The sequence below is a fragment of the Cervus canadensis genome, chromosome 2 (genome assembly GCF_019320065.1).
Source record: "Cervus canadensis isolate Bull #8, Minnesota chromosome 2, ASM1932006v1, whole genome shotgun sequence".
Taxonomy (NCBI): Eukaryota; Metazoa; Chordata; class Mammalia; order Artiodactyla; family Cervidae; genus Cervus; species Cervus canadensis.
The window spans coordinates 49,227,427-49,248,736 of NC_057387.1; the positions used below are offsets into that span (position 1 = coordinate 49,227,427).

Consider the following 21,310-nt stretch of genomic DNA (forward strand, 5'->3'; position numbering starts at 1 on the left):
GAGTAGGAGACTTTCTGGAGCTCTGGGGTGTGAAAGGCACCTGATAATCCCATTGTGGCTGGTAAGGGCTGGAGGAGGGGTGGGGGCACCCGCTCACACCCTTTGCCTTGCTCAGGGACTTCAGGGACTCGCACGTCCAATACCTCCTGACTTTGCTGCTATGACGTCTTCCTTCACCACCTCTCTTTCTCAGAAAACGGCTGGGCTCAGGAGAGCAATACAGACGGTGGCAGTGATTATTTGAGAAGGTACATACTTCACTTCAGACCAGATAACTGTTATCCACCTAGATAACTTCTGTGAGTTCTGAAATAGACTTGGCATAGCAGGCAGGGTGTCTGCTTATAGCATAGCAGGAGGGATGAAGGATTGCCTGGTTTTGCATTTTAGCCGGGGGCTGTAATCCTGGAGAGTATTTTTATTGTATGGAAGTCGGGAAGAACTCATGAAGTGCATGCAGGTCTTTTATCTGGTTCCATTTGGAAGGTGGTGATTTAGAATGCTCTATGTTCAAGTCCCAGTCTCCTCAGCTCATTGAGGACAACACCAACCTTACGGAGATATGTGAGGTTTAAGTATCGCTGACTCCTTATTTCTGGATGTCCCTCCCTATCGATTCAGTTAATGCATGTCCCATCAGTGTAGAGGTCTTTTTCCCATGTTAGCTCCATACAGAAAGGTGCCCTAATCACTGATCAGGGAGGGGACAGTTTTTTTTTCCTTTAAGCTTAATGATTCATCTAAGAAATATTTTTTTGCATCTTATACATGTGAGGCACTGTGATGGGTGCTGAGGATGCAAGGTTGATAATCCACAGCTGTCAGGGAGGTCCCTCTGGACTGGCAAAGACAGACTTATACACTGGTGGTTACAGCATAGAAAAGAAACAGCAGAAATGGGCAGAAAATTTATGAGAGGAAAGAGGAAGTGTCTGAGGATCTTCCTCAGTTTGGGGTGTTTCTTATAGGGATGGAGATAGCATGGAAGAGGAATTTGGGAAAAGGAAACAAGCTTGAATGAAGACTTGAGAAGCTGAGAAACATTCTGTTTGGAGAAACATTCTGTTTGGAGACCTTTAAGCCATTTGGGGTTCTTGGATGGGGGAGGGGTAAGGCTGGAGAAATAGGAAGGGGCTAGATCCAGAAAGGCCTTGCATGCCAGTTTAAGGAACACAGGCTTTATTCATAGGCCAGCAGTTCTCTAAGGGATGGGACATGCCTACAGGGATGAGAGGGGCAGGTCTTTGCATTTGGAATGACCATTTGGTTGAGGACTGCCTGCCAATGCAGGAGACATAAGAGATGCAAGTTCAGTCACTGGGTCAGGAAGATCCCCTGGAGAAGGAAATGGCAACCCATTCTAGTATTCTTGCCTGGAAAATTCCATGGACAGAGGAGCCTGGTGGGCTACAGTCCGTGTGGTTGCAGAGTTGAACACAATTGACTGCACACACAGTGCAATGCAATGAGGACCACGCTGGGTTAGGTGAACCATGCTTGTGTGGAAGGCAGCTTGGAGAGCTGGAGACCAGAGGCTCCTTCTAGGAATATCCACAATTGTCTAGGGACAGAGACAGTGAAGGCTACAGGAAGTAGAGGTAGGAAGGAATGGATGGATTTCAGATTTAAGTTCTGATTGATTAGAGGAAGGGAGAATGAGGAAGCAGGAGCCACGTATGACCAGGCCTTTACTTTTTCTTTCAGAGGCTCTGCTCGTATCCCACTTCTCATGGGAGGGTCTTTCTGACCTCTCCCAAACTTTGCTGTATAACTCTGGCCTCAACTGTCTCTGCTTGTTCCTTCTTGGTTTTGTATGTTCTTAAGTTTGTTTTGCTTTCTCTAAGAAGAGGAAGCACTTAAATGGTAGAATCTGCCTTTTATACTTTTTTGGGTGCAATTTTAGGTGTTTAATACTTATTAAACACCTATTAAATATTGGACTTTACATAATTCATTTATCTGTGGTTTTCTTCTAAGAGGGGAAGGAAGAATTGAACACAGATGTCAGATGGGAGGTTTCCTGCATCCAGAAGAAAACATTTGTGACTTGTGTGTCTAAAAGAGAATTTAATCAAATACATGTCAAAATCATCCAAAAGGAGTTTAAGATTGGGGTTTTATAAGAGTAGACTAGCTTTTTTTGCCATTTAGTTCTAGAAACAACTTGGGCTTCCCTGGTGACTCAGATGGTAAAGAATCTGCGTACAATCCAGGAGACCCAGGTTCTATCCCAGGTTCTATCAGGAAGACCCCCCTGGAGAAGGAAATGGCAACCCACTCCAGTATTCTTGTCTGGAGATCCCATGGACAGAGGAGCCTGGAGGGCTACAGTTCATGGTGTCGCAAAAGAGTTGGACACGACTAGCGACTAACAGTTTCACTTTTCACTTCTAGAAACAACTTACCTGGAAAGGCACCTCTGGTGGGCTGGCCATGGCTCATACATCCAGAACAATTCATTTAGTCGTACCACAGTTAACTGCTGTCTCTGAAGGGTCTGTGTTTGTGATTCCCTGTGCAGGTCCAGAGCCCGGTGCCCAGTGTGAGCTGTCGCCCGTCAACGCCTCCCATCCGGTCCAGGCCTTGATGGAGAGCTTCACCGCCTTGTCGGGGTGTGCCAGTAGGGGCACGGTGGGGCTGCCCCAGGAGGTGCATGTCCTGAACCTCCGTGCCGCTGACCAGGGGCCCGGCCAGCCGCAGAGAGAGGTAGGTGCGGTGCCCGCTTGCCGCCCACTGCCCCTTGGAATCTGTCTTTACACTTCTCTGGATGTGGCGTCCTCTTCTTCCATTCTGGATTTAATGAGGATGCTTGTGTATGAACATAAGTGGGGAGGAGGACACAGGTACATGAGAGAGAGAGAAGGATTTCAATTAATTCAGAAGGATTGCTCTCTGAATTGGGCAACTCTAGGACTTCTCTCTAGAGAGCTTTCTCGGCTTTTTACTTTTCCTGTCCACCCCCCGCCCCCATATTGGAAAGAATGTTTTTGAGAATTTTACTTTTAAAATATGGTTGTGAAAAAATAATGTTGCCCTTTTTCTGTTATTGTAGAATGTCTTTCTCATCTTTCTGTGCTTTCTTCTTTCTTTGCTTTGTCTTTTGTGGGCCTACTGCTCCTGCGGGATGTGTCAGGGGAAATGGAAACTCTCTGGGATGAGGATGGCAGTACCTTGTATTAATATTCACATGAAAGCCCTGGAGTGGGTAGCTCCTTATGTTATCCCGGCAGCTTCTCGAAGATGAAGATGGTCTTGGTGGTGGTGGTGATGACCCAAGCTCATAGTGACTCAGTATTTCCTCTGTCCTCAGCACTGTTTAAACCACTCACACACTTCTTCCAAGAAGTCCTATTACTGCCCTCAATTTATAGGTTATAGACAGGTGCAATGATAACTCACTTGCCCAAGGTCATTATCGTAAGAGTGAAATCGCCTCCTCTGTCTTGTGGCTCTGAAATGACCTGCCTTGAGGATAATGGTCCTGCTGCTTCTTTGAGGATAACATGCAGCTGTCATTGTTTCTGTTTTTAAGCTTCTGTGTCAGAAATGTTATCACTAGGGTATTATTTCTCTGGGAAGAGAGAAACCACAATAAACCCCAATCCCAGTGAAATGTAGAAAAACTCCTGCAGAGCAGAATTTATCTTTGAGCTTGTTTCTGATCAAGAAAGTTAATTTCCAGAACCATTTGTTTATGTGCCTCAACCACTCTTCATTCTGGGGGGGCGGGGGAGTAGGAATAGGGGAGGTGAGGTGTCCAGAAGGGAAAGCAAACTGATTTTAATCTTGTGAAAGTGTGTGGAGTTGGCTCATTTCAAAGACAAATCATCTAGCCTTCCCAGCTACATTGGAAATTATTGTTAATACTCTTGGTTGCTTGCCATTGTTGCTGCAGCACATATTTCAGGTCAGATTTCTTTATCCCAGTAATGCGTCTTTAATTTTTAACTTATGGGGGAGAATTTGTGGTGGGAGGGGAAGAAGGGGAGGAGGAAGTGCAGCTCATATGAGGTACTGCTGACTCCAGCAGTTCTTTAGCAGCAATAATTACTCATGTTATATATGCTGTCTCAGAAGAACCAAGAAAGAAAAAACAAGTCCGAGCTATTACAAAAGCAGCAACAGCAGAAATTCTGCATGTTAAATTGTGCGGTACTATTGTTGATTCTGAAAATAGATTCACATAAGACTATTGAAGCAAAAGAAAAATACCTCAAGGAATGACGGCAGAGCTCTCCCACACTTGTATTTACTGTGTTAGATAAAAATAGACATGGTTGTCCTGAAGATACGTAAAATGAGCTGGCATCAAGGGACATCATATGCTCAGTGAGGAAGTAAAGAAAGAGGGCCTGTGGGGATAGTCTCTAAAACTTGGTTAAAAAATGTTTACTGTATGTATGATTTAAGATTAGTGATTTGAAGATATTACTGAGATAGGCAGCTGAGGGAAATTGCATTCTTCCCTTCTTTGGGGGACTTTAAGGAATTAGATGGTTGTGTTCTATCTTGTTAGAAGACAAAATGTTGGGACATGTGATCTTTGGAAATTCTCTCTGGCTCTGAACTGCTCTCATAGGGTAGACCTGGAGTATTTTATGTCTACAGAGTGAGTGTCAAGGTTAATCCAGAGCAGTAAGGCCCTGACAAAGAGGCAATGAAGGAGAGTTTGTTTATGGATGGTAAGATGGAGGAGGAAAAATAAGTATCTCTTACCTTCTCCATGTGTGACTCTGGAAATTCATTACTGCAGCCATGCCAATAGCTTTTAAAGATCATTTAGACCCAGCAATTCCATTCCTAAGTGTATATACTAGAGAAAAGAAAACATACATCCATGTGAAAACTTGTCCATGAATGTTCATAGCAATATTATTCATAATAGCCAAAAAATGGGAACAATCTGCATGCCTGAATGCCCGTCAAAAGTGTTAACAACCTGAATGCCTGTCAATGGATGAATGGATAAATGAAATGTGATATGTATATATCCATATGATGGAATGTTATTCAGCAATAAAAATGAATGAAATACTGATACATGCCACAACGTGGATGAACCTTAAAAACATTATGCTAAGTGAAAGACACAAAAGACATATACTGTCTGATTCCATACATATGAAATGTCCATGGTAGACAAATTTATAGAGATAGAAAATAAATTGGTGGTTGTTTAGGGCTGAAGGGCAAAAGAGAGAAATCGGGTACTGACTGAGTATGAGTACAGAGTTTCTTTGAGGGGGAGACAATGTTCCGAAATTGAATTGTAGTGATGGCTCCACAATTGTATATGAATATTACTAAACACCAATGATAAATGTGAACATACTAAAAGCCATGGAGTTGTACTTTAAATGGGTGAATTTTATGGCATGTGGATTTTATTTCAGTAAAGCTGTTAAAAAAATAATAATTTAGCCTGTCAGTATTCTAATTGCCTTAAATAAAAGTTACCTTAAATGTATCTATTTTTTTTAACACCAAGATTGCGTCCTCCTCCAACCTAAGCCCTTGCAACTCTTTCTGATGTTTTTAAAGATAACTTGATTTTTATACATATGCTATTTTATATAGTCTGTCCTAAAAATAACAGCCAGTTGATTCTGATGGTAATAATGGGAAGGAGGATCAGAGACAGCCTTTGTGCATGTTTCTACCAAATATTAAGAGCAAATATTTTTCAAGATGAAATGATAAATGTTGTTGCTTGTAAATTAGAAAAGAATGCCCTACTGGCTCCAAGCCATCATTACTTTGACTCCTATGACCGAGGTAGTTGTTTTTCATGCTGTCCTCCTTAAATGCAAGGGAATTACTAAATCAACCCCATCCCACCCGCCTCCTCCTGGCTTGTTATTGGTGCAGGATAAGCATTAAGATCTAGTATAAATCATCCGTTCTCTAACATTTTACTAAATTCCTATCTCCCAGGCACCTTAAGTTTCCTCAACTGAGGAGAGCCTTCTGCTTTCCCTCTGTGGAGGATAAAACAGCCTACACCTGAAAGTAATAACTGCAGCAGGTTGACAAGATTTGGGGAAACAGCTATACTTAAGTTAGATAAACAGTTTTATAGGCCAGCAGAGAATTTGTATCAGAAGCATGCTTGCTACAGTGATTAATACAAAGTTGTCTGTGGTGAAGCATGGTTTTGCTATTGACTTCCCTGCTGGATTCTCATCAGGACAACACAGACCTGTAGTTGTATTTTTCATCTGAGACCACACCTCTCATTTGTAACCATCGACTTTGGAAATAGCAGTCCTGGAAGTGAACAGGAAATTGGGAAAAGACTCTTTGGTGACAGAGGTGGGCAGAAGAAGGTAAACAGTTCTGAGAGATCAGTTTGTCTTTTAGAATAAGTGGAATATATCATAGGTTTTGGGCTTCCCTGGTGTCTCAGTGGTGAAGAATCTGCCTGCCAGTGCAGGAGATGTGGGTTGGATCCCTGGGTCAGGAAGATTTGCTGGAGGAGGAGATGGCAACCCCCTCCAGTATTCTTGCCTGGGAAATCCTGTGGACAGAGGAGCGTGGTAGGCTGCTGTCCATGGGGTTGCAAAAGAGTTGGACATGACTTAGCAACTAAACAACAACAAATCGTAGGTTTCATCCTCCTGTGCCCTTTAACCTCAAAGTAAAATCTGCCCCCTGCACGCCTCCCTCCCCCCCAACTCTTTCCCAATGACCCCATTCACCTGCCCCTGAGTTTGGTCCCTCTGGGTGTTTCCTGATTCCCAAGAAGGGTTGTAGCACTACTAAGAGGCTGCTTGTTGACAGTGATATACTTTCATTAGTTGCTGGAATGGCAACAATTTGCTCCCTATCATCTGATTTTTATTGTGACCTGCTTTTTTTGTGGCAGTGCTTCTTTTCTATTTCCCATTTGTCTAACTGCTTGCTTATTATGAAAAGCCCTTAGTTAGCAGTATGTATGTGTATAACAGATTCTGGGGGCAATTATGGGTGTTTAAATTTATGTATGTGTTTTGACATTAAAGAAGCAACTGCTAATGGGCATGCCATGCGAGTGGGATGGCTGTAGGGTGGAGTGAGGATCTGGGAGGATCCATTGTCGTGGGAAAGGGGCCAAGTTTAATAAATTTATCCTCATCCATCCCTGTTGGTTCAGACAGTAAAGAATCCACCTGCAATGCAGTAGACTGGGTTTGATCCTTGGGTTAGGAAGTTCCCCTGGAGGACGGCATGGCAACCCACTCCACTATTCTTGCCTGAAGAATCCCATGGACAGAGGAGCCTGGCAGCCTACAGTCCATGGGGTTGCAAAGAGTCAGACACGACTGAGCGACTAAGCCCACACACCTGTCAGAAAGCTCAGAACCCTCCATTCTTTTATGTATTATTCTCTGTTTCATTCCAAAAGGGATTTGAGATGGGCTTACAACAGACATACCAACAGTGTAAGCAGAAATGCAAAATGAGGACAAAGAAGTGTAATTTGTTAGAAAGATATAGTTTGATAGCCATGAGGGTTAATGTGATTGGCATGATTGAGTTTGAAATTTGGCTCCCGGCTTCTAGGCAGGCAGGGCCAAATGGGATGTGTAGTTAATCACACATGTGGCTCCAAGTCACTTTTATTTTGGACCTTCTCTGAGGACTGTGGCATAAAGTTGTTCCTTTCCTATTTTTTTTTGAGGGCAGGAAAAGACCATAGTTGAGAGAAAGAGAAGGAAGTGAACCTGTCTAAAATTCGAACTGTTCTGCTTGCCTCTTAATAGCTCCCTTCTGTGTGTCTATGCTTAGTTGTGTTTGATTCTTTGTGACCCTGTGGACTGTAGCCTGCCAGCCTTCTCTGTCCATGGCATTTTCCAGGCAAGAATACTGGAGTGGGTTGCCATTTCTTTCTCTGGAGGGATTCTTCCCAACCCAGGGATTGAACCTGAGTCTCTTGCATCTCCTGCATTGGCAGGTGATTTCTTTACCACGGTGCCACCTGGGAAGCCCTTCTAATTCATTACCCTTAGCTCCCTGAGGCCTCAGATAACAGTAAAAGCGATGGTCATGGTGATGGTGAAGTGCCTGCTGTGGGCCAGCCACCTGCCCGGCAGCTGTGTTGTCTCTGTCCGTTCTCACTGTCAGCCCAAAAGGAGGTTACACAGCAGACCCTGGATATGCAGCCTCGCTCTGTTGGAGTCTACAGTCCAGGCTTTCCCCACAGTCCACTTTCCTTTCACATTTAGCTCTGACCTAGCTCTGGCTATGAAACCGGCCATCCCGTCGCACTTACACCTGTTCCATGAGCCAGCAGATCTCCCACGGAAAGTTTGCGTTTCCTGCATAGGCTTCTGATAGCTCTTTCCAATGCTCAGAGCTGCTTTTCTTCCCCTTCCTTGTGTCTTTGGGGGCAGTTCTGAGGGTGGTTTTGTGTGTAGCATTGTCTCCCTTTTCCTTTCTGGCTTAAAAGATTATCATGTCAAGTGTCAGTAATTAGAAAATGCGGGACTGGGCTTAGGAGCCCTTGCACTCTATGTGGCTGTTAATCCTGCACTACATGCCAGCCTCCCATCTGTTTTTCACAGTTGATCATTTTCCTCCCCCCAGATAAAGCTTTTAACTGCCTCCACAACAGTAACTCACCTGTCTTCTGCTAGTAATCCATGACTTGTAACCAAACTTGCTTGAATTGTGTGGGGAGAAAACAAAACATTCAGGCACCCTTCCTGCTCTGAGTGAAGTACAGGAGCTTCAGTATGTGGACTTTGCCATCTGATTTGACATCTTTTTCCTTTGAGGAATCTGGCAGTTTAGCAATTAAATTGGACATCCCTGCAGCAACCTACTTACCCATCTGTCTGTCTGTCATCTTTCCCCTGTTTCTGCAATATTAGGTGGACAACTTCTTTCTTTTTGGCCCCCACCTCCAGTTATTAAAATATGAACAGAACAGTGCAGGGGTTGGGGGAGCGGTTGGGTTTCTTACCTTCACCTATCACCACTGAAAGAACTGATAGAAAATTTCAAGACTGTTTTTTGGAGAGTACACATGTCGGAGCAGAAATTTCAAATGAACACTAGCAAGCACATTAGGTATATTCCTACTCTTGTGAGGGGCATTTTTCCCTCTGCTGTTATTTGTGAATGACTTCCCAGTGCTACTCCTGTGTATATGCTGGGGGGAAAACCTCAAACAAACTCAAGGCTATTTATGTTTCAGAGATCTTATATGTAGCATGTGCTAAAATAAGCAGGCATCAAAGTAAACCCCTCACACACAGACACTGTATATTGGTGAAATTCAGTTACTAAACAAACACTTTCCGTGTGTAAACACTGCCTGGTGTTTGTTTAAATGGAAGTTGTTTTGGAAGCCACCCCAGCCTAACAGGTAAAGTCATCTCTGAACTGGCCATTTCGTCACAGACCGACAGCAGATCTGTCAGAGAGTTACCCTGACCACAGTGGTCACGTGTCTCAAAAGACATTCCTTTTCCTCTTTCTTTTTTTTTTTTTAAATCTCTTTCCCTCTCCCTTTCTTCTCTCCTCTGTCCCTTCTTCTTTCCCTCTTTTCCCTCCTCCTTTCTTCCCCCATTCATTTGAGCGTTGCTGTGAAAATTATTTCATTAAGTTGAAAGACAACCGAACCTGGCTTTCACATAGAATTGGAGGCCCTAAATGAATAGGACAGCCACATTATTTAAAATGAGTTGCCCCTTCCCTTGAAGATACTCAGTGCCGGTTACATGATGACACCCTGCTGGGCAGTATGAAGGTGCCAGGCCAGGACTGGACAGAGGAGCAGGGGTGGGGCCAGCCAGGCAGCCAGACACCCGGCTGCTATTTCAACAGAAGACAATGCAGGCCAGGTAGACCTGGCCTCGCTAGTCAACGACGGTTTCTAACACATTGCGACAGGATGTTCAGTCTCAAGCTACAGCTAACTCTCAAATGAGAACTCTCCAGAAACCCAATCTTGGAATTTTAGAAAAAGGGAAAGCAGATTCAGAGTGATAATAGTGTTAATAAATATCAGGATTTAGCAAACCAATTAGGACACAAGAAGTGAAGAAGTTATAAGACACACTGGCTAGCCGCATGGCTTAAACCCCGCCGTTAACCACAGTGATGTCCAGATGCAGTAACGTAGCCCTCAGAAGGCACGCTCCCTGCCCCACAGAGGGACTGAGCCTGGTTGGATGCTGCCATTTTAGCATGAGGTAATGCCGGTTGTGTTTTTTTGCTGGCTGGGAGCTGACAGATTGAAAAATCCTCTCTTGTTATTGCCTCTTCCCCAGTCTGGAGGAGAGGCTGCCTTGACTCCTGAAATTTGTCCAGCAGCAGCATTTTCCAACTGGTGCAGTCTTGGTCTTTATGGAGGTTAGGGTTATGACCTCAACCCATACCCTTGTTGCCATGGTGACTGCTCTTGACTTTTAAAAAATTGTGTAATTTCCCCAAAATATTGTTAGGAAATGTTTCTAACGTTTTCTGGGAGTACCCTCCACATTTGAAAATGTGACTTTTTGCTTTTAGAACTCTTTGGGGAGTATTTTAAAAAAGCAATAGACCAAAGTAAAGAGCAGGTTTGCAAATCTGAGACCCAGATGTGCCGGTTGGGCAAATGCCCAGTTTGTGTGTGTTGACGAGTGTCCAGATATCCAACTTGTATTTTTTTCTTTCCATTGCTGATTTGCTCTCTTGACATTTTGTTTGAAAATGTCAATTTACTGGCTAATACCTCTGACTGAAATACCCAAATTCTGCAGAAGTGTTCGTTACTTTCAAGAGTCCCACTCTCCACTGTGTTTTTTTAAATATCTCTGTGAAAATGAGACACGTGTTTAATTACTCCTTTCCTTTCTCTCTCGGTGAAGAGGCTGTGTATGAACCTGGCCCTGCTGATTGCCTCTCTGCACCATCTTGTTTCTTTTCCTTGTATATCCCACACTTTGAATGAGTGAGTTGGTGTTTCCTGCCTTCCCCTTCTTTCCTCTCTGTAGCCTGACTTCTGCTCTCCTGAATTTGTCTCTGGTGATTCCCTTTTGACCAACTCATGGGATGCTAGGCCTGGAGAGATGCCCTCAAGACAGCCTAGTTTTAACCACCTTCCAGGGCCAGGGAGTGAAGCCATGGCTTATTCACTGTCAAACAAGAATTTGGTGTCAGGGCTGGACTGGACCCCAGGGACCCCAACTCCTGTTGCAGACTTCTTTCTACCACCTCCCCTTTCCACACTCTTTACCCCACCTCAGCTCCTTTTTCTTTGCCCCTTCTTCTAGCATCTCTCTTTGGGTTTCAGGATATTACCTTAGCTTGGTTCTCCTTCTACCTTTTCATCTGTTTTTCTGTTTCTTTCCCAGCTTCTCGTTCTTTTTTCTCGGTGGTTTTGACTGAACTGTAGTCCTTGGCCCTGGTTTTCCCCTGTCTACTCTCCCTGAGGTGGCTTGTCTGTTCTCAGGATTTGGATTGTCACCTCCATGCCAACGACTCCCCAGACTCATGGCTTCTCAGGTGGAGCTCCAGTCTGCTCTCCAAAGCACTGTAGCTCTCACGTCTCACCTCAGACTCTCAGGTGCCTGAGGTGAGCTGTGGAGCAGTGGCTATCACTGTGATTCTACCTGGTGTCAGACAGAGGGCTGACCTCAGCTCTGTCACTCTCCAAGCATGTGACTCTGGGTGAGTCACTTAATTCTCTGAGCCCCAGTTTCCTCTTTGGTAAAATAGAGATGATAGTGGCAATTCTTTAGAAGATTCACTGAGGATGGAGAGATGTCTCTGTGGCCCCCTTAGGGCTGGCATGTATGCTTAGCACACAAGAAACAATCAAATGCTAGCTATTTATCTTTAAAATTGACTGTAAATACCTTCCAAAGCTGGTCTTCTTCTTATCCCCATGCTGGTTTATCAGTCTAACTTCCTTGTCCCGTCAACGGTACCACTACCATCTTGTCTTGGGACACTTTTTTCCACCTTTTTTTTTTTTGTTTTAAATCACCCGTGTGTGTTTTCAGTGCATTTTTGTTTCGTTTTGTTTTTTTTCCCTTGGCCACTCTGCACAGCATGTGGGATCTTAGTTCCCCAAACAGGGATTGAACCCAGGACCCCTGCAATGGATGCATGGAGTCTTAATCACTGGACCACGAGGGAAATCCTATGTCTTGGGACTTTTGAACTGTCTTGGACTTACCTATTCACTGAAACCCTATATTTGTTCATTCACGAAGCTTTATTGATTTTCCTCTGAAATTTCCCGAGTTTCTATGCTCCTCTCCACTGCCTTGCAGCTCCTTAACCAGTGTGCTGGGACTGGCCTAATCAGCTTTCAGTTCAGTTCAGTTTAGTTCAGTTCAGTTGCTCAGTCATGTCCGACTCTTTGCTTTAGGCCCTGATTATTTCAGTCCAGCTTGTGGGCCTCTTCATTAAAATGATTTTTCTCTAAATAATGTTATTATAATTGATTCATTTGTTCATTCATTTATAGACTTATTCAATGAGTTATTCACTGAGAACCTACTGTGTACTAGATAGACTCTCTGCTGAATTCCTCCTCATCGTTATGTCTTGAGCATTGGTTCGGGTTGAGGGAAAATCAGCATAATACTGTGTGACAAATAATATGACCATTATTTGTCCCCAGTAGCAGGAGTGGTAATTCTATATGCAGGAGAGGGAGGGATTCTCAGAAGAGAGCATTTGATGAAAGACTTCAAAGTCAAGTAGAAGTTACTGGGCTGAGGGGAAGAAAGGCTTCAACATGTGCAGAAGGAAGAGCAAAACCACGTGTGGAGGAAATTTCTTCCCTGTGCATGGTGTGGCTGATGTACATACAGATCAGGCAGTGGCAAGCTATGGGCTTTGGGCCCAATCCTTACTGTTGCCTATTTTTGTATGTATGTAATTTACACACTGTAAAATTCACCTGTTTAAAGCATGCAAGTCAATGACTTTTAGTATATTTATATATTTATAGTGCAACTATCATGACAACTGAAGTTTAAAACATTTTTAGTACCCCCGAAAGGAAATTTGGTGCCCATTAGCAATCATTCCTCATTCCCCATGCTCCCACCCACTAATCTACTTTCTTTATAGATTTGAAATTCTGGGCATTTTTCAAATAAATAGAATCACATAATATGGGTGACATTTATGACTCTTACTTAATGTAATGCACTTGAGGTTCATCCATGCTGTGCATGTATTGGTTATTTCATTCCTTTTTATTTATGAACAGCATTCTGTTATATGGCTATACCACACCTTACTTATCTATTCATCAATCTGAAGCCTATTTTTGTAAGTAAAGTTTTTTTGGGGGGGAATAAATAAAGTTTTATTGGCACATGTGAAGTGAAGTCTCTCAGTCGTGTCCGACTCTGCGACCCCATGGACTGTAGCCTACCAGGCTCCTCCGTCCATGGGATTCTCCAGGCAAGAATACTGGAGTGGGTTACCATTTCCTTCTCCAGGGGATCTTCCCAACCCAGGGATCGAACCCAGGTCTCCCACATTAGAGGCAGATGCTTTAACCTCTGAGCCACCATGCCCATTTGTTTACTTGTTGTCTGTGGCCTCTTCCTCGCCACAGTGGAAGACTTGAGTTAGGGTAACAAGAATAACAAAGCCCCAGATGTCTACAGTCTGGTCATTTTCAGATAAAGCTTGCCAACCCCTGGAACAGAGGATGCGGCATTGATGGGGCAGCGGTGGGGGTGGGCTGGGTCCTGGAAGTGGAAGATGAGACTGGAAAAGCCGCACAAGTAAGGATTTGGACTTAATCCTATGGATCAGTGTATATGGTATGCAGAGCCCCTGTATCTGAATCCCTTGGAAATACTTAAGTGCATGTTCCTGAGCCTCACCCCTGACCTTTCCGCTGAATCCATTGCCTTACAGCTTTTTCTTAATTCCACCTGAGCTGCTTTCTTAACTCCTCAAACATAACATGGGTCATGTTTGAAGCCCATGTGCTACGTCTTAACTCATCAGCAAGTCTTTTCCTGGTTCCTTTATCCTCCTCCAACTCCTTCTTTACTAAAGGTAGCTCTGACTCCCTCGCCCCCCACAATCTGCACCTCCCCAGAGTATGGGATTATATGTTTTCTTGTCTTATTTGCTGCTGAATCATGTTTGTTAATCTTGTGTAGTCGGCTGGTGAGTGGACTTCTTAAGGTCAGGAAACAAGCTGGACTCTTTTGCATGGATTCTTTTTTTTTTTTAACTTTTTATTTTGTATTGGGGTATAGCTGGTTAACAATGTTGTGATAGTTTCAGGTGGACAGCAAAGGGACTCAGCCATGCATATATATGTATCCATTCTCCCCCAAACTCCCCTCCCATCCACGCCTTGCAGGGACTCTGGGTTTTTGCATGGTGCTGAGGATATTATTTAAAGTATCATCATAAGTCTGCTTAAATTCTTCCCTTTTTCCACTGTGTACTTTGGTTTGATTTAATTATATCAGTGGACTTGGTGTTTTGTCCCCAGTCCTTAACTGCTATAGCAGAGCAGGTATCTTCTGCTTTGTATTACTGCATCGATTTATTTTTCCTAATTAAATCTTGTGCATACATGCTGCATGCTCAGTTGTGTCTGATTCTTTGCAACCTCATGGACTGTAGCCTGCCAGGCCTGTCTGTCCATGGAATTTTCCATGGCAAGAATACTGGAGTGGATTGCTATTTCCTTCTCCATGGGATCTTCTCCACCCAGGGATCGAACCCACGTCTCTTGTAATTCCTGCATTGGCAGGCAGATTCTTTACCACTGAGCCACCTGGGCTACTGCAATTTACTATATTTTCTCCCGGTCTCTGTTTTAGACTTTTCTAGTCTGTTTCTGAGTTTTTTTTTCTTTACTGTTATAGATTTTAGTCCTCTATTAGTACACCAGCTAGTCTTTTCCCTCAGCTGGGTAAAAGCTATAAATGGCTTTCGACTCCATGCTGCTCCCTTGGGTAGCTCATTTGATCTGAGTCGGGTTTGAAGTTGGGCCATTGAGAACGATCTGTCCTGATGCAGGGGGATGATTCCCAGCCAATTCTTCATGTTGCTGGAATTAATTAACCTTGATTCCTCCAATTGAAAGAAGGCATTTTACTTTACCCTATATCATTAAATACTTAATAACTTGATTTTTTTTATTTTGTTTTTTTGCTCAGTGAGCACTTAAAATATCCCTGCCTGTATAGTAATTTGTTCCCTGTTTAATGTGGCTTTTTCCTTTGTTTACTCTGGACTCAAGTCTTTGTAGCTTGTTTTCTAAGTCAGCTCAAAAGTTGCTGGTCATTGGATTTGGCAGCCTTTTCCAGCTTTACCCACCAGAACCCTACAGGAAGTTGTGTGTCGGCCAGAAGAGTCTGTTTATTTAGAGCATGGTGTCCAGCAGAAGCAATCCATTTATGAGGGTCTGGTCTTAAAGACACAGGAATCTGAATCTGTTTGAAAGACCTGCTGCTTTGGCTTCCATTGCCATTCTGTGCTCTGTGCTTTCCTTTCCAGGCCGCTTGGATGCCTCAGCTAGACGGTTGGTTAATTGAAATAGTTCTTTGCCTAAAACTCCTTGGCCTTGTGTGACATGCTAAAACATCAATGCCCAGATTCTAGATAGCCTTTTAAACTCACAGGAAAAAGATTAATTTTTAAAATTGTCTTTTCTTAGTTTAGCATTATTTTCTAGTATCCTGATGGCATTTTGCTCCAAATGCACTCCTGATTTAGGATGCTAAAACTAAGGTAAAATGGCTGTACTTTTAACTCCTGGGTATGGTTCTTTGCCTGCAATCATCTGGCATTATCTGGGTTCTAGTCCCAGACACCCTACAATAGTGTTTTTTATTTATGGCATTTTCCACCTGAACTACAGAGTCGTTTGACTGCTAGAATTTTTACATCCTTTGGTAAAAGAGAGGTAAATTTTAGCTAAGATTTGGCTTCTTTTGAAGATAGAAAGACTAAATTAGATGTCTCTGGGTCTAATATAAGCCAAGGAGAGCCAGCTGTAGGATCCAGGATGGGTTTAGGCAGGCGGATTGGTTTACTTGCTCTGCAGCATGTGGGATCTTAGTTCCCTGACCAGGGTTCGAATCCACACCCCCTGCATTGCAAGGAGGATTCTTTAAGCTGTGGATCTCCAGGGAAGTCCCTCATCTGATTCTTTTTGATTTGCTACAGCAGGTTGGTGATGTGGCTGTAGGTTTCATTTGCCTAGCACCTATGCACTGATTTAAAGGGAAGCTGCCTTCATATTTTAAGAGGTGAGCCCCCCACAAGGCCTCACTTCTAGGGACATGAGTGCATATGCAGGTGCCTTGGGAGAGAGGACTAAAGGGATGTGGCAGGTGCTGAGAGGGCTGAGAAAAGAGAGGCAGAGGAAAGTGAGGCTTACATTTTCCACCTCTAGTCACGCTCCTGTTGTCTTTTCTGGTCATCTGCAGTTGGATTTTTTTGTGAGGTGGGAATTATATGAGATTCCTACCTCACGATAGCTCTTAAAGAATACTGACTTTTCTTAGTCTTAGTAAATTTAAAACTTAATGAAGTTAAAAAAAACCAAACACATTTCTTGCATACTCCTGTCCACCTCAAGGGGATAGGTATGAAGGCAAGGCTTTCCTTGGGAGAGAGTAGTTTCTGAAGATAAAGGAGAAGGCTGAAGTCCAGTGAAGCCCAAGGTCCACGTGGACATGGACATGTGTGCTTTGCTGTGAGACATATGTCTCCTTTGCTTGCCATGCTGAGTCTCAAATCTGGGGGTCTTCCAAAATCCAAGGCGACTGAAGAACTTAATTTCCAGTGGAGTCATGTGTGGGCATTTTGCCTCTACCATCTGTCCCAGAGGAATTTTGGGGGCCAATTACCCTGCCTTGTTCTCTGAACACCCCCCAGACTGTCATCTGGTGCAGCTGGCCAGAGGGTTCTGCCTGTTCCCTAGTGTGAGCTCTTTCTGCCAAGCCGAGAGGCTACTAGAGGGTTTTCTGCTAGCCTTTGTTGCTTTTGCTGTGTTCTTAATGCGTGTATTTCCTGCTTTCATAGGGAATGAAGATTCCACTCTTTTCCCCCTTATCATCACTAGTTGTTAAGATAGTAAGAATCTAAATGAAATGGTAATATCACCATTGAAAATAAGTATTCCTCTGAAAAGATTTCTTTTTGTTCAGTTTTAATGCTGTTAATATCTAATTCCCAGTGTTTTCGTTGGAAGCTGTTCAAATTTCCCAAATCATAAAATCTTTCAAAGCCTACTCCAAGTTACTTTTTCTTGATTCAATTCTCCTCTTTTTGCTTGAAAAAAAAAAAAAAGAAAAAAGCTTAGTTCCAAGGAGGGAAATGACCTGTTTATTAGAGACCAGGGTGATATGGACCCCTGATATGCTGTGAGGGTTTTTTTTTTTTAATGTTTTTGGAGTCGTGTACAGAGGTAATTTTTAGTTCTCTTTTTGCCATGTGTTCTTACACGCATTTCCTAAACACTTTCCCTGGCTTGGTACTATTACTGTGTATATGTCCTACATGTGTTTCCTATTTTTTATGACTCATACTTACGGTACTCATAAAGATTTATCCTTTATCTTGGCTCTGAGTAATGAGCCCACTTGCACATTTCCAGCAAAGATGTGGGTTGGGACTTCTGTGTCTAATCCTGGAGGATAGGCCTCTTGAAGGCATAGTGCAGGAAGCATGACATACTCATCTAAGGTTCTATTCACTTCTCCTCCCTGAGGAAGCAGTCAAGTTAGTTTCTGTGTGTTTATTAATTTGTGTTTTCCAGGTTTTGCTTTTCCTTGCTCCTTTTAGTCATTTTACAGCTTATGAGCGAGACCACCAGAGGGTGACTGGATGGAACAAATGTGCTGCTTCTTTTCCCTGCTGGCAACTATGTTAGAGAGTCTGGTGGAGGAAGGAATGGAAATAATTAAACTGAAATGATATCTGTATTACATGTGGCAGCAAACATCCAGGGGGTCTTCTTGGGTTCAAACATTCAGACCCAAGAAATCATCACAGGCCACAGGTGGCTTCAGTCTGCTAAAGGATACAGGGAAGGGGCTGCAGCATAGAGCAGAGCAGCATGGCCTTCCTCTTCATTCGGATGCCTGTGGCTTTGGATGCAGGAGTTCATACAGCCATCTGGAATTCTCCAATTGATGGCTCCAATGCTAGATCTACATGGGGTGTGTGTGTGTATGTGTGTGTTGCTCTGGTTTAGAAGCCTCATACCTCCCAGGAACTAATAGGCAACTATGCTCTATAGGAATAGTTTCCATGATGCCCATGAAAAACATACCTGGTTTGCTAGGGTCTCTGCTCTCAGGGAAGCCTCCAAATATCTTCCTCATCAGAGATTTAAATTTTTTCCAATCCCCATACAATTTACCAATCCCAGGGATAATTTTTATCATAAGCAAGTTACCTTTTATTATAGTTGACATATTGTTTTACAGTACCAGGATTATAGAGATAAGAGAATTAACAGAAGATCCAAGTCTCATGTGAAAAAGGAATAAACTTTGCCAACTCTTTGTCCACACCTGTTGACTTTTATTATTTTTCTTATACATATTCCTGATTATGGTAGGTTAAATAATGGCTCCCATAGATATGCCCATATCCTAATCCCCCAAACTTGTGAATGTTACCATATTAATATTGTATGGAAAAAGTCTGTGCAGATGTGATTAACTGAAGAATTTTAAGGTGAGAACATTCTCCTGAGTCATCTGGGTGGCCTCTGAATGCAATCACATGTGTCCTTATAAGACAGAGATTTGATGTAGACAGAAGAGGAGAAGGTGATGTGACCATGGAGAGAGAGGTTGGAGTGATGGGACCACAAGCCAAGGAATATCAACAGCTGTGAGAAGCTAGAAGAAGCAAGCAATGGTTTCTCCCTTAGAGCCTCTGGAGACTCTGGTGTATCTGCTGACACTTTGAGAACGATAACAGAATAAATTTTTTGTTGTCTTAAGCCATCAAGTTTTTAGTTACCGCAGCCACAGGAAATTAACACACTCCCTATCTCACCTTAACTTGGGAGGTTATCTTGAGTTCCATGCAGCCCTCCTATCGCCATTTTGTTCACTGCTTGTGTTCTCCATCTCCATAAGGGGCACTACTACCTAGTTACCAAGGCCAAAATCCTTGTCATTATCCATTGACTTTCTATGTTTATCAGATGTCACATGCAATCCTATTTATTGTACCATGAAAATATACTTTGACTCTGCACACCTTTGACCCCCACCCCGCCACTTCTGTCACCCCTCTGCCCCCACCACCACATTTGGTTTGAACCACCTGAGGCTCAGTGGACCCCTAACCCAAGTCCCAAGTGCCTGTGTTAGAATCCTGATTCCACTGTTTATGAGCTGACTTTGCACAAGAAACTTCTCTATGCCTCATTTTCTTCCTGTGGGGATAATAATAGTATCTACTTTATAAGTTGGGCTCCCCAGATGGCACTAGTGGTAAAGAACTGCTTGCCAGTTCACAATGCAAGAGATTTAAGAGATGTGGGTCCAGTCCCTGGGTCGGGAAGATCCCCTGGAGAAGGGAATGGCAACCCACTCCAGTATTCTTGTCTGGAGAATTCCATGGACAGAGGAGCCTGGCAGGCTGTAGTCCATAGGGTCAAATAGAGTGGGACAGGACTGAAGGGACTTAGCATGCACACACTTTATAAGTTGCTCTGACAGTTAAATAGTTAAAATGTGACAAGTGCTTAGAACAGTACTTGGAATATAATAAGCACTTAGAAAATGTTAGCTATTGTCATTATTAGCTAATACATAGCAACTTGAATGATCCTTTAAAAACTTAAGTCCAGTCACAAAATTCACCAGCTCAACATGCCACAGTGGCTTCCCATCATATTTAGAGTAAAATCCAAAATCCCAGTGTAACTCTCACGCTCTCCCCACTGCTCTCACCATTTTTACCATACTGTAGTTGTTAGTACAGATGTCCTTCAAAAGTGCAGAGCATGTTCCTTCCTCTTATCCTTTGCTTGGAGCACTTCTCCTGTTTACTCACTGGACTTGTTCCTTTCTTTCCTCCAGTCTCTGCCCAGCCATGACCTCTACAGAGAGATCTTCATCAGTTCAGTTCACTTCAGTTGCTCAGTCGTGTCTAACTCTGCAACCCCATGGACTGCAGCATGCCAGACTTCCCTGTCCATCACCAACTCCTGGAGCTCACTCAAACTCATGTCCATTAAGTCGGTGATGCCATCCAACCACATCATCCTCTGTCATCCCCTTCTCCTCCTGCCTTCAATCATTCCCAGCATCAGGGTCTTTTCCAATGAATCAGTTCTTTGCATCAGGTGGCCAAATTATTGGAGTTTCAGCTTCAGCATCAGTCCTTCCAATGAATATTCAGGACTGATTCCCTTTAGGATGGACTGGGTGAATCTCCTTGCTGTCCAAGGGACTCTCAAGAGTCTTTCCAACACCACAGTTCAAAAGCATCAATTCTTGGGCACTCAGCTTTCTTTCTAGTCCAACTCTCACATCCATACATGACTACTGGAAAAACCAAAGCTTTGACTACACAGACCTTTGTTGACAAAGTAATGTCTCTGCTTTTTAATAAGCTGTCTAGGTTGGTTGTATCTTTTCTTCCAAGGAGCAAGCATCTTTTAGTATCATGCCTGCAGTCACCGTCTGCAGTGATTTTGGAGCCCCCCAAAATAAAGTCAGCCACTGTTTACACGGTTTCCCCATCTATTTGCTGTGAAGCGATGGGACCGGATGCCATGATCTTAGTTTTCTGAATGTTGAGTTTTAAGCCAACTTTTTCACTCTGCTCTTTCACTTTCATCAAGAGGCTCTTTAGTTCTTCTTCACTTTCTGCCATAAAGGTGGTGTCTTGCATATCCGAGGTCATTGATATTTCTCCCAGCAATCTTGATTCCAGCTTGGGCTTCCTCCAGTCCAGCTTTCACATGATGTACTCAGCATATGAGTTAAATAGGGTGACAATATACAGCCTTGATGTACTCTTTTCCCTATTTGGAACCAGTCTGTTATTCCATGTCCAGTTCTAATTGTTGCTTCTTGACCTACATACAGATTTCTCAGGAGGCAAGTCAGGAAGTCTGGTATCCCCGCCTCTTGAAGAATTTTCCACAATTTGTTGTGATCTACACAGTCAAAGGCTTTGTCATAGTCAATAAAGCAGAAATAGATGTTTTTCTGGAACTCTTGTTTTTTCGATGATCCAATGGATATTGGCAATTTGATCTCTGGTTCCTCTGCCTTTTCTAAATCCAGCTTGAATATCTGGAAGTCCTCGGTTCAAGTACTATTGAAGCCTGGCTTGGAGAATTTTGAGTATTACTTTGCTAGTG

The 21,310-nt window shown here is 43.3% G+C and overlaps 1 protein-coding gene across 2 annotated transcripts in view; it reads left to right on the top strand.

Annotated features, from left to right (window-relative positions):
• TGFBR3 (transforming growth factor beta receptor 3) overlaps positions 1-21,310 on the top strand; it is a 192,427-nt gene that overhangs the window by 70,840 nt on the left and 100,277 nt on the right. For both annotated transcript variants that reach the window (XM_043460676.1, XM_043460675.1), the window contains exon 3: positions 2,522-2,706. In XM_043460676.1, the coding sequence (XP_043316611.1) occupies positions 2,522-2,706 (185 nt within the window). The remainder of the gene's footprint in view (positions 1-2,521; positions 2,707-21,310) is intronic.